The sequence below is a fragment of the Spea bombifrons genome, chromosome 1, assembly GCF_027358695.1.
Source record: "Spea bombifrons isolate aSpeBom1 chromosome 1, aSpeBom1.2.pri, whole genome shotgun sequence".
Lineage (NCBI taxonomy): Eukaryota > Metazoa > Chordata > Amphibia > Anura > Pelobatidae > Spea > Spea bombifrons.
The window spans coordinates 56,799,589-56,814,710 of record NC_071087.1 but is presented as its reverse complement, the minus strand read 5'-3'; the positions used below and the strand labels follow the sequence as shown (position 1 = coordinate 56,814,710).

Here is a 15,122-nt window from a genome sequence, read left to right as displayed (position 1 = left end):
TTTCTGAAAGTATTTATCAGTGCATTATATTAATATAATGCACTGATAAATACTTTCAGAAATTAATATTTCCTACAAAAATTAATTGAAGCAATATGCTTAAATATTAAAATTCTAGTTCAAGTTACAAGCCCTTTATATCCAGCAAATTTAATAATTATACATAATTCCTATTTAGCCCCATAACTATGGTATGAATAAATACTACAATAATTATTATTAAATTATTATTCTGCATCACTGGCCTGGTGTGACTTATTCAAAGTATATGCATTTATATTTATATATTAATAATAATATGAATTAAACCAGAAATAACAAAACAATTATAATGCTTGTCTTGTAGGATACACAATAGAATGAGTAACATCAATTTAAAAACTTTTTTTTTATTCAAGACATTGTTATGTTCAACCAATCATTTAATCAATCTTGTAGTACAACTCCCATAACCTCTAGTCCAATGCCACCTAATCAGGTTGCTGTAGTCCCAAACAGGGCAGTGTCTGTCCAGCCTATGTGCACTATAAATCCCATCATTCTCAGAAAACTAGAGGCAGATGGTAAGCTAAGCACGATGGGGGTTGTAGTCCACAGCAGCTGAAGAGCCAGAGGCTGGCTATCAATGACCTCAGATATGATGCATTGCTGGCTGCACAGATCAGGTATCACCAGCCCTGGATATATTTCAATTGTACTGACAAGTAAGACGTATTATGGAGATTCCTTGTAGTTCTGCAGCCTTATGCAAGGTTCCCAGAGCCAGCCTCTGCATTCACATCTCCTTTGCCTTTCTCTCTCTCTCTCTCTCTCTCTCTCTTTTATCTCTCTCTCTCTTGTCTCTCTGGCAGTGTTTGGTTGTGTTGTAGGGCTCAGGTCTGTCTGAATAGCTGAGTGCAGGGTATCTGTCTCACAGTGAACACTGGAGTTGCATACAGAAGGATGTGAACAGCAGTAGCAGCAGCTCTGAGAACCACATCCACACACAGACAGCAGGCACAAAGGCTCCAGCACACACACACACTCACCCCCCCCCCCCGCCCCCTGTCACAGTCTGTCTGCCTGCATGCACTGATTCTCTAGGAGTTCAAGGGCTATCTCTGTACTTGTGATATCTCTCCATTTCCTACACAACACCTCTTTTACTTGAACCAGAGTTAAAAGTGAAGGAAGAGGCTGTCTGGAACACAGTGGATCGTTCATCACTTGAAGGCATCCATTTCTCTTTCCATCTTCCAGATACTTAGGGTTACCTTTCTTCTTCTCCCTTTCCCAACAAAACCATGTTTTTCTCTTGTCGGTGATGTCCTCCCTAGATTAATTTTCACCTCCCTGCGCTTCTTTAATTTGGACATCATTGCTAATTGCAGTTCTTCCTCTCCTGCTCCAAGAATCTCTGCTCTATCTTGTTATTGCTTATTTTTGGATTTTTAAAAAACTTTTTTTGGGGTGACGGGGGGGGGGGGGCATTTGTGATGTGTGCTTCTCTTGTCTCATCCCCAACGTCCTCCTGTCCTTCTCTCAGCCATCAAACACAACGCATATAAAACACATCAAAATCAAAGTGCAGAAGAAGAGGAGGAGAGTAGAAGACACAACAGGATTATTTGCCAGAAAGGAGGAGGAGGAGGAAGGAGGAAAAAAAATCTTACACCTGATCGCATACCAGCAAACGAAACCCACACTAAAAAGCAAGGGATAAGGACAACTTCTTGGTTAGCAATTTGATTCATTATCCAGAAGGGGGTTGTGTGACTTTGGCAGCAATCTGAAGACCAGCAGCTCAGCAGGATCCGACGGACTGTACGAGCAGAGAGACACACAGAGCAAAAGGTCTTCTTCTCTGGATCAGCTGGTGGGAGAAGATGCTTCGAACCACTGGTGCCAAGCCTGGTGCCCTCCTGCCCTGCTTTTATGGTGGATATTCTTGGACTGTTGGAACATGGGTCGGATTTAGTACTCGTTTAACCCTTTGGATATGGCTCGTCACTTGCACTAACCCCAGGACCATCGCTAGTCCCAGCAATGAAGGTAAGAGTCCCCATCACATCTCCAGCACCATCACACCGGTAGCCAAAGGGTTTAGTTATGTATAGATCACTGGCGTGAACGACGAGCTTCACACATTAGCAACACACATAGTCATTACTGGTGTGCAAGATCACTGACACATACACATCCATCAATCCAGCAGAATAACGAGCGAGCCATAAAAAGCACCCATTTATTTAACGCACGTACTGCCTCCATACTGCTTTACTGTACACATACAACAGGGTTATTTATGTCTGCAACCATTCTAAAGAAAACATAGTTATTAAATGTCACCAGAATGTCGATGACGAATTATATTCACAAACACACAGCAAGTAACAGTTATGTAATGTGGACACACACACACACTACCATTATATAATGTTTTATGGCCAGAGACAGCTGACTCTAGCATCTGATTGAATTATTGAATTAAAGGATTTTGGAGAAAATACATACAAATAACCTGTGTGATAAAAAAGAACAAAAACCTGAGGACTTTAAACATATATATTTAAAATAATATTTTTCTATTTATGCATATGTTTATTTAATGTTGGGATTTTAAATACACTGAGTTTTGTTCCACCATAGCCACATACAGGTGACTCTCCAGACTAGTCTCAGAAGCCTTTCTATTAGGAGGGTAGAATACCTTTGATCTTAGTGTTAAAATAGTCCACTCTCCAAACCTGTTGATATTTTTTAGAGACAGACAGCCAATCTACAATACCATATTTCACATCATCAAAAGTATTATTTTTATATTAATTTATAATATATATATATATATATATATATATATTATGGCTAATATCTATAGATTATGTTTTATTATTCTTTATTATATTGTGCTAGTATTCAGTAAGCACAAATATTCAGCTAAATATTGCAGGATTTTCTTTTTTATATTATTTAATAAATGATATAATAATAATGTTTTAGCATTGGTATACTAGCCCTTCTTTTTTGATAATGTATTATTCCAATTAATATTAATTATAGAAATGAAAACTATAAGAGGGAATTTAGTATGTGTTTCAAATGAGGGGAAATATTACAATAAAACAGTGTAACCTAGAGGGTCAGAGGTCTAGATGTAATGTATGGAAGTTTTACTTTACTAAGAAGGTGGTAGATAAGTGGAACAATCTCCTAGCATAAGTGATAGGCACAGTATGGAAATTTAAACTGTATAGGATAGGCATAAAGATGTGACCATGGACTGATTAATGTCTGAGTCTTTACATCAGGAAAAATGGGAGGACTAGATGGGCCGAATGGTTCTTATCTGCCATCAAATTCTCTATTTATATATGAAAAAAGTTAAATGCCAGTGGTGATGGTATCATAGCTGTATTTTAAAACCAGGATTTGAAGAAAGTTGCTTGCTGGGCAGTCCTGTTGGAGATGTGAATGCAGTTGACTCCGGGGTCAGACCTGCACTGTAGGGATGGTATTGATAGGAAAGCTGCATCTTTATCCTGCAAAGTGAATCAAGTGTGATATCTTATTATACTTTTGAATGGGTATACACTCCTCTGGCGTGTTTTTGTTCAGAAATTTTTTTTGTGTAAAATTTCCATATGTAATTAAAGCAAACCTATCCAATTATGAAGACATATTGAACGCCATCACGCAAGAGGGAAAAAACCCATCAGGAAAAAGTCACATCGGACAAAGAATTAGAATTATCGCCATCCTTTTTTTTTATGCACTTTTAGTAGCAACGCTTTTATGTTTGTGAAATGTGATTTTTTTTTAAGTGTTTTAATGTGCACAAGCGCGTGCTTCCCGTATCTTGGTAACAGTTGCTTTATGGCTTTGCCTTGCTTTCAATGGATTACAAGTGTTCCCACTGGTGTTGCTATTTGAATTTGGAAATAGTTCTCCCTGCAAGTAACTGTATTGCAAACAACTTGTAAATGTAACATGCAGTAATTTCCTGTACTCAAGTTATTTTTTTTTGTTTCCAGCCAGACATCAGATAGAATACATCAAGTTTAGTAGACACGGCACAAGCGACTTGGATTACAAAAATAGGCCAAACTCCTTAATGTTACATTAAGTCTAAAAATCAGTTTTGTTACAATGATGACTTTTCAGTAAAGAAAAAACATAATGCCTGACTATTTTGTATACATCAATACTAAAAAAATATTAGAACCACAGTTCAATTAAAAACAAGTTTAATGGAGATAGATAGATGGGAAAAGATCCCAACTAGTCTGCCTAACACATTGTGGGTTTTTTGTTTTCTCATGATGGTTTCAGAATAATTATGTTCTGGGAATATATACGTAAAGTTGTTTTGGTATTGACTGATACTTATAAGAGATTTATAATGTGCCATCTAAAGGTAATTGTTTTTTTTTATATAGTCATGTCAATGAGAGATCTCTTCTATCCTGATAATTAATGATATTCACTAGGTCTTCAACTCCTTTGCACTTTGTTATAGCTGGAGAAAAAAAATGCAATATTCAGTTTAATACAATGTTATTTTTTCGAAACCTAGTATGACAGATACATAAAATAAAAAAATAACTCCCAATAAATATACACATCTGTAACTCATTTTTACGCTATACATAAACTGTTTCCAAAGCATTCTCCAACATTTCCAGGAAATTTGTATATTTGTTCAAATATCTTTTTCTGAAATATTTTACAAATATTTTCATTTCATTTAATTTTGTTATCTCCCGGGAAATCAGAGTGAAATTAAGGATTAAAAAAAACCCAAACATATTGGATCTGTAGAGAATAAACAATGGTTCTGAAATGCTGGGGGGAGGGGGGTCATTGCTGTGTTAAATCAGGTTATAGACCTAGAAAGTTTTCAGTAATATCTTTTATTTTCGGAAATGTTTTTAAACACAGATTGATAGAAGAGGGCTCTCAGCAGCTGGCCATCTTTGCCAATTATAATTCAACAGCTCTGTTGGCTCACTTTCCAATGGAAAACCTTAAATCCATGGGAGATATCTTTTGATTCTGTATACAGAAGTCACTTAAAGAATCTCATCTGGTGCCTTCCTGTACACAAACAGCATGAGAAGTACACAGCGAAGTCTACAACTCATTCTTGTATAACAGCTCCTTACTCTAATTCCACTATCTGTGTACATTATCACCAGTAAATAGACAGTAAAAATACAATATGTGGAATATATAAAAAAAACTACAAAAAAAAAACTGAAAAAACAAAGCACTCACAGGAACTAAAACAAGTACTATATTAAAATGTCAGTCACATATTGTTAAAGTAACAAATATCAATAGCGGTCAATGTTCTGGTCCCCTCCCTGTGGACCTCTGTCAAGACCTACAAGGAAAGTATAAATATATATATATATATATATATATATATATATATATATACACCCTTGGAGCCCAACTTACTTTTAGCTACTTCCACCTTATTTGTATGCGATTGTGTTTTAAAATGCAACAATACATGTTTTTGAATTGTATTATAGCAGCCATAATAATATGCAAATAAATCTTTCTTATGAGCCTCTTCCTGAAGTGAAATAAAACCACACTTCCTTGCTAGACATTGTACTTATGTATCATAATTACTTAGAAATTCCGCAATTAACTTTCTAAAATTTTAACTACTGCGTTATGTGGTATTGGCATATAAGAACACTATTTAAAATAATATATATTAAATGAATAATATACACTGTAAATTCTAGAACACAGCGTGTTCAGACTTTTAGACAAACTTCAATATGCTCTACTTTAATTGGATATTTGATATGCATATAGGAGTTGAATATTAGTCAATGAATGTCATGTTTATGAACGTACACTTCAGTCATCGTATTCACTTTATTGAATATGATAGTTGAGTGTCACCTTGTACCATACATTTGTACATGCAACTATGGGGATATACATGCTAAACGCATATTTTGCTTACTAGTGCACATATGTGGACACCCCCTACCAGCCAGCTCCAATGCTGGATCACGCGAGATTTCCATGAGGTCTAATGAGACCCCCCCACACACACACATGGGCAAAAACACTTAATGATTTGATTTACAAAGTACTTTAATATGCATTCTTCGGTAATGAAGTTTATTGGGGCAGTAATACCATATTTTCATTAAGCTAGCACTGTAGCCGTTATATGCACTTTAATGTATATGATAGTTGTATGACACCTTTACGTTTAGGTGGTGTTGCTTATGCAAATGTATGGGGGGGTACTACAGAATCACCCCCAAATGCATTTGTCCCGTCATCCACACCTTGCTGTTTTGCATGCAGGAGATGTGTCCAAGCACTAGCTAGGCGACTGCTGCAGGCAAGGGGGGGTTCAAACCCCCTGTATGCATGTGTGGCAAGCGGTTCCATTGATTAAAATGTAAGCACTTCCCTCACATTAATTGGCTACTTCAAGCCAATCAGTGGCAAGACATGTCAGACCATGGAGGAGAGCTGCAGCAACAGGGCTGCAGCTTCTAGGTCAGGCAAGTGAATTTTCTTGGTTTGAAGAATGCATGTTATGCACACAGTGTACTTTAATATGCATTCTCCTTTTATGGGGGGGTTGGGACATTTAACAAAACTGAAACTTATTAGATACACTCTTTGCAACTACTTCTAAATGCAGCTTATATACACTACTTTTAAAAAAAAAAAAAATATTCTCTCATCTGCTTCTGGAGCAGATTGTACTTATAAACATAATAAATGTCAATATACCAGAAAAAAAGCTCATAGGTTATTGATACACATTACTAGAAAGAATTCTTCCAAAACTATAATCATGTCAATTATAGAGTGTGTGTGTTTTTAAATACCTATATTCTGTTTCATTATTTTACGTGTCGCAGATATCTTTTGGGAAATAATCATATACGTATTTGTTTTTTTCTCACATTTATTTATTTATTGAGCCCTTTTATGTGTATATTGGTAGCAGACATACCTAAATGTTCATAATAAGAGGTTGGATTTTTTTTCCTCTAAAATCTACTAAATATAGCATAACATTAAAATAAATATTAAGTTTGCATTAAACTAACATTATATTATAACAATTTAATTTTGTGTAGTATAAGATAATATTAATATAGTGTAATTAGTGATATATTCTGACTGACATTTAAATTACAGAGCTCTTTTCATTGTTGTAATAAACTTTTCTTTTTATTAATAAAATTACTTTTCTGCTTTCGCTGCCTGATGGCAAATGTACATCCAGCTGCCTATTTTATGTTAAGAATAAATAATAGTGGAAATATGAAAGATAGTGGACGATCATTAATGGACTGTCTGAAAACATTGTTGAAAAGGATTCAAATCCAAGAACAATTAAGAGATCTACTATAGATTGATTTAGTGAGTAGGAGAAGAAGAACTATATAGAATTACAATGTAGAATTCCCTTAGTACATTGTAAGCAATCTTGCTCGAAACCAAATTAAAGGAGTCACATACACATAGTTTGTAGAACAAAGTAAATGCAAGTCAAATGAATTCGAGAACTCTAGAAAATTAAATAGAGATCGATGCGGAAACATGAATAAACAAACACGCATTATAGAAAAAAGTAAATCATTTTACTATATTAACTCAATTTAGTGTTTGAAGGTATACCACTATATTTGGGCCCGTCCGAAACTAATGAGGTTAACTTTAATCCCTATGTTACAAAACTCTGCTCTAAGCCTATTCTTTTACTCTTAAACCAAGCAGCACAAAGGCTGTCTTTTTTTTTTCTGCCAGCGTCTTTGCCCCCCCTGACCCCGTCCTACAAAAAAGCAGGAGACGGCCACAAAGCAAACGGGGAGGGCGCAGGAGGCAGAATCTTCTGAAATTGTGCGAGGCTTTTCAGCTGTTTTCAGAGGATGAAAACGTTAAGCTTTTCTTATGGTAAATAGCCAATGGAAACTGGTGAAGTACATAGGTTTCCTATAATTGGATGACTTCCTCTCCTATACCGAGTCAATTATATGACATCTGGATTTCTCTAATGATAACCATATCACTGGAACACAGTGAGGTCAAATATATTTATTCTTGATCAATAAAAAAAAAAACCAATGTTATGCATTTTATTTATCAATCTGAAAACCCTTAATGATTGATCTGGGTAAAGGAGAGTAATATTCTATCGTTCCTCAAACTTACCAGGTCTACTTAAGTGCCAGATGGTTAAACAGATCAAAACATTTAATGTCTTGACATCTCAATGGGGATTTCCAAGTTACGTAAACGTAATCATATATCGATCTCTTTTTGATAAGGATTATCATATAAGGATTGTTATATAAAGAAAATATAAAAATATAATGTTATAATATGTCCATGTGATAGGAGTTACTGAATCATAGCTCATTTCAGGAATACAATAATTGCTTCTATCTTAGTCAGAAATGTTTACTTTTCTCTGTAAGGGACTGAGCAAAATGCCAATGACATTAGGGTTCCTTAGCAGACTCATTTTTTTTGTAATTAACATTCAAGTGGATTTAGAAGCATCAATTTAACATTTTGAGCAGATGACAGATTTATCTTATCTTAATATGATATAAACGTCAATTATTTGCATATGATTTTGTGCTTTTACAAAGGAATATTGCAAAAACAAACAAAAAAAAGATTTTAGCAGATTTTTTTTTTTTTAAAGGATGGTTTACTGGGAGATATCCATAAGTGCATTACTTGCCTAGCTTAAGACACAGCTATTTGCGTACCTACAAAGAAGATGTTCGCCGTATTTGTACTAAAATTCTGTTTCATTCCTTAAATGGTCTCTTCCTTGTATTAAATAACTATATTCGATATCCGCAATTTACTTTCACCGTTAAGATGGGAGAAACTGAGTCAGTTCAAAGACTTGAGCGTTTCTCTTACATTAGTGGCTCTTTGAGAGGTTTGTGACAGTGTAGTTCATGCATACAAAGCATTGTGTGTGCCATGCAGTGGGAAACAAAGAGGATCTGTTTTGTCTCACAAACATGGACATTAGTAACATTGATGGGTAGGGGTTCCATCCTTGAAGTAATGAAACATACTTGTGGGGGCCGTAAGTGGTGTTATTAATAAGGTATTGGATTTCGGTTGACCATATTTTGGAAAATCACCATAAATTGGATATTATTGCCTTATTCTTTATTGAGCAGTTACGTGAGGCTGAGGAACTCCACATGGTGTAGACAATGGGTTCTTGATGGGACAAGGCAGATATGGACAAAGCATATGCAGAACGAGCAAAAGGCCCTTCCCCTTGAGATCCAGCATACAGTTATGAATCCCCTAAGGCTCCAGGGCAGACACCAACAGTGTGGTTATCTCTTTTTCACAGAATACTATGAGAGTATTGTATTGATCCTGTTTTTAGAACAGCTGTTAAATTACAACATGCATCACCCTTAGATATAGATCTTGCCCAGGGTGGTAGTTATCGTGGTTCACCAACAGCTGGAATTATTAAAGGCTGTTTAACTAAAATGCTGTGTATATCACAATCAGGATTTTTTTAGACTGTTAAAGCGTACATTTCATGCGTCATTTAAAATTGCCAATACATTCCTCTCTGTAGGTTGTACATATTGTCATATTGCATTATCTCAGCAGAAAACACCAGTTAAGCAGTTTGAAGCAGTCTGTTACTTTTATTAGGACCTCAAGAATCAGGAAAGGTTTATTTTTATAGCCTTTATTTGTAAAATCAGATGCTATTGTAATGAAATTTTTGTCTGTTTTTTTTTTTTTTTCCGTATGCATCTAGTTATTCATTGCTTCATCAGAAAAACATTTGCCGTTCCAGGCCTCATCTGATTTATCACTACAAGTAGAAGCCAATAAAACTTACAAAATAAGAAAAATGAAACATGTTCTTTAAGCAATATCCTTATCTAACAGACAGTTCTTAATGTATTTTCACTTTTAGACAAATAAGTATGTATCCACAATTAATGGGCCATGTACCGTATTTGCTCGATTATAAGACGACCCCGATTATAAGACGACCCCCCAAAATCAAAATATTAATTTAGGAAAAAAACAAAAAGCCTGAATATAAGACGACCCTATAGGAAAAAAGTTTTACCAGTAAATATTAATTCATGTAAATTATTTTTTCATGTTTAATAAAAGCTATGATTGAGAAAAATATATTTTTTAAATTTCCTTTTATTTGCCAACCTGCCCCCCCCCCAGTTATGCCACTCTGCCCCCAGAAATGCTTTATACCCCCCTATTTGCCACTCTGCCCCATGATATGCCTTATACCCCTATATGCCACTCTGGCATATAGGGGGTTAAAAGGCATATCATGGGGCTGAGTGGCATATAGGGGGTTAAAATGCATTTCTGGAGGTATATAGGCATATCATGGGGCTGAGTGGCATATAGGGGGTTAAAATGCATTTCTGGAGGTCCAGAAATGCATTTTAACCCCCTATATGCCACTCAGCCCCATGATATGCCTTTTAACCCAGCATGTACTGGCTGCCTTGGCTTGATAGGAGTGTGATTGCTGTTAGCAGTTTGATATATATATATCAAACTGCTAACAGCAATCACACTCCTATCAAGCCAAGGCAGCCAGTACATGCTGGAACCTGGGGATGATAGTAGTGGGATTACAGCCTCCCTATGCCATGCTACAACCCCCACCCCACTTACACATCCATGCTATCACACACAAACACATTTAAATACTCATTCATTCCATTAATCACACATACTTCACACATTAAACACATTAATCACACATACTTACCCAAAAACCCTCCCCCACCCCCTTACCTGAACTGCAGATCTCTCACTCGAAGACTTCTGCAGGGGACCGGCTGTAGAGCAACTTCTCTGGCCCCGCCCCCAGAGGAGGGAGGGGGAGATAGAGCTCTGTGAGGACGCTGCAAGCTTCCTGTCCTCCTGCTTCTAACAGAAGAGACGCTGCTCGCGACCGGTAAGCAGCATGGCCCCAGAAGACATTTTTTGGGGGGTCTGAGAAGACGACCCCGATTATAAGACGAGGGGTATTTTTCAGAGCATTTGCTCTGGAAAAAACCTCGTCTTATAATCGAGCAAATACGGTATTCCCTAATTTTGCTTTGGGAATCAGTGAAACAAACTTGGTTGCATTAGTGTTCTCTTCTGCCTCAGTCCTATTTCCATGATAAATGCTGTTTAGTTACTTAACTCCCAACAAACACCTGGCATCTATGACCAAACTTGTCAGGAGGGCTCAATTCCTACACACGCTTACTGTCTATATGCGCCAAGGCCCTTCAAAATCCTATATGACGGCCATGTCATTGGCTCATGACATGCCTACCAAATGCCCCTCTTTAGTTGGAACATTTTAGGGAAAAAATATGTTCAGTTAGGATAGGAGGGCTTGGTGCCTACACATGCACATTGGGTTCATGCTTCCAGGCCCTTCAGGTTTCCTCCTATGTGACAGATATGTTATTGCCTCAGCACATACTTACCGAATACCCCTTTTGTTAGGAGGAACATTCCTTGTTTGTGACCCAAATCCATTGCCCCTCTTTCCTCTACCGATGAACCTCATTTCTAAAAGTTCCGAATGTTGGGTAGAAATGAGTATATTATAGTGTTTTACAGCTCTAATATTTTCAATAATGTGGATATAAACAGCAGGAAATGTGCTTATAAATTACATTTTGTGAATTTTCTCCTGGGTGCTCTGCTCATTTTTTTTTTTAAATCTCTATATAGGTCACAAAAGTAATCAAATGGAAGCTGTAATATGGAAACACTATGTAGTTGTATTGTAAAAAGTTTAGGGGTGTTTCGTTATTTAATAACCTTATCTACCTAGGAGGTTATTATGCTGGCAGCATGGATAGCAGACCTGTTTATTAACCCTTCACCTCTCTTTAATGGCTTGCTGTCTGATGAACCTTGCACTAACTTAAAAACAAGATTGTTAAAAAGGGAACAAACGACTTGAGAACAAACTACCTGAGCCACTAATAAAGAAGATGATGCTAGATGCACGTTGTGAATATTGTGAGATGGGAAAAAGTAACACATATAATTGTAACAATCTCAAAGGTAAGAAGAACTGCATCATTAAAAACAACTTTAAAAATGTAAAGTTTCAAGTATTTTTTTTCCGTAAAACATTTTTATGCTTTATATCGTGTGGATTTCATCAGTGGATTAAGGATACATATTTTTGTGTGACCACCAATGCGACTTTAAAACACAGAACTCCAGCGTTCTCCTGGTTGTAATATTTGAGCAAATAGATTTAGTGAAGGACAAATATGAAACCATGATTATAGGCAGTGATGAAACTACAAAACAGATTGACCCTCGATGTAGTCATTAAGACACCTTTTTCCTTTTCTATGGGCATTGAACAGCACTAGGAATCACGCTACCATGAGATATAAACGTGCTAATTTAAAAAAAAAGAGGAACACCTCCTTTATTTGGGACTTGCAGACCTCCACCACCTTAGAAACTGTATTATTAACCATTATTTATCATATGCCATTTTACATTGCTGTACAAATCAGTTAACAATTACATTTACACATACATGAGTTTAGGATCCTACAAACTTGATGGATCTTTCATACAAGGTTCGTAGCAAGGATGGTGGACATATAAGAATCAAAAAATGTGTTGAGTAATTAGATTCATGATTCAGATATTCAGTAACTAATGACTATATAATGCTAAATAAATCAATATTTACAATTCGTTTCAACACATAGAATAGCTATACTTCAAAGCCTACATATACAACCTAACACCAGTGTGCTATTTTCTTTGCATGTTAGTGAGAGCACATCTGATACTTTTGCCCTATTTCTGTTCTCAGGGGTCAGTCTAATTTCATGCTCTCACGCTACGTGAGAAATTTAAACACATTTATTCAAAAGCTCAATCAATACTGTGAATTTGTGCGAAAGCTGATAAAATAGATAATAGTGCCCCCAGATGCTGCCATAGATCTCCTGCAGATTGTGATGCCTTCTGCCCTAGTGACACCTGCATCTTGTTATACCACCTTAAAATCAGCATTTAAGTGATGCTGTGACTGGTGGCAGATGGCATTCTGCAGACTTCTCTATACCAAAATCAATGGCAACCACACTATACTGGTGATCTATATAACTGGTGTGGATAATATTGAGTGCCTGCCTTTAAATCTAGTATATTATTCAAACCTACAATAGTTTAGTAAATTAACTGAAATTCATCGTTTTGGGGAAAGGTATTCCTCCCCATTATTATCTCTCCCCTGTTGTTTTGTTGCTGATTTTTGTAAGTTCAGGCAGGCATCATACGGATGGATGAGAAGAAGGGAGAGACCTTCAGTACAAGAAATTGACCAGATACTGGTGGCTTTGCCACTGGCTGCCACCAACTTCAACTTCTTTGTAGTAAACTTCTAAATGAAATATCTAAAATACATTTAGATTGATTGACAAGTAAAAAAAAAAAAACAAGCTATTGTTCAGATAAATTCATTTACTTAGGCTAAAAGTTATGATGGTGACAGTAACCATTTCACTTACGTGACGAAATATTTCCAAGCACAGCAACTGCTGCCAGAAACATGACTCTACAACTTAACCTGAGGGGAAGAGGAACTTAGTTAGCTGACAACAGCGATCGCATTACAGCTAGGTACTTTTTTTTTATTGTAATGCTATCTTTCTACGTGACGCACAAGAGTACAAATTCTTAAACCCAATATGCCATTCAGTCATTCGCAATTCATATAAGTGTGAGGGAGGATGTGTGTAGATTACATAGAGTGAGAGGACAAATTGGTTAAACAGAACAGACGGGCAACAGGGTGAGGAAAACAAGTGCCCTTAAGATACAGTTAGACAACATAAGGCAAAGGAGAGGGTGCGGCCCATTTTTTTTGTATTTTTTTCTACGTGCCCATTCACATCTTTTTACCTAAAAGCCTACTGCGCCTACTAAGTCCGAGACACAGTCCCATCATGTTAAACAACACACACCCCATTTTGCTTTAATTGTTCAATCTTAAGGTATAATTAAAGCAGCGTATCTAAGGTCACACAGAGGGAAAATGTGCCTTTCATGCCCATGCAGAAATCATACGTTTAACGTAAAAGTCCACACCTTAAATTTCTATGCCTGTGCATTTTGTTTTCATCGGAAAAAATACAGAGAAGCTAAAGACACTGGGCTACCTGACAGAATTCCAGAGGAGTATGATATAATGCATACTATATATTGTATATTATATATATATATATATATATATATATATGTTTCCATCGGAAAAAATACAGAGAAGCTAAAGACCTGACAGAATTCCAGAGGAGTATGATATAATGCATACTATATATTGTATATTATATATATATATATATATGTATATATATATATATATATATATATATATATATATATATATATATGTTTCCATCGGAAAAAATACAGAGAAGCTAAAGACCTGACAGAATTCCAGAGGAGTATGATATAATGCATACTATATATTGTATATTATATATATATATATATATATATATATATATATATATATATAAATATATATATATATATATATATATATATATATGTTTCCATCGGAAAAAATACAGAGAAGCTAAAGACACTGAGCTACCTGACAGAATTCCAGAGGAGTATGATATAATGCATACTATATATTGTCTATAATATATATACATATATATATATATATATATATATATATATATATATATGTTTCCATCGGAAAAAATACAGAGAAGCTAAAGACACTGAGCTACCTGACAGAATTCCAGAGGAGTATGATATAATGCATACTATATATTGTATAATATATATATATATATATATATATATATATATATATATATATATAAATATATGTTTCCATCGGAAAAAAATACAGAGAAGCTAAAGACACTAAGCTACCTGACAGAATTCCAGAGGAGTATAATATAATGCATACAATATATTGTATATTTTTATATATATATATATATATATATATATATATATATACTTTCATATATATATGCATTGAATCCAACATGTTTATATTTTAACTTGTGTTCCAATTTTCTTTCAAATTTTCTTTAATTTAG

At 35.5% G+C, this 15,122-nt stretch overlaps 1 protein-coding gene across 1 annotated transcript in view; it reads left to right on the top strand.

The window, feature by feature from the left end:
* The first annotated feature begins 1,647 nt into the window (after positions 1-1,647).
* Positions 1,648-15,122, top strand: part of EPHA5 (EPH receptor A5) — a 141,311-nt gene continuing 127,836 nt past the window's right edge. Inside the window, exon 1 of the mRNA XM_053461697.1 lies at positions 1,648-2,031. Coding sequence (XP_053317672.1) covers positions 1,866-2,031 — 166 coding nt within the window. The 5' untranslated portion in view covers positions 1,648-1,865. The remainder of the gene's footprint in view (positions 2,032-15,122) is intronic.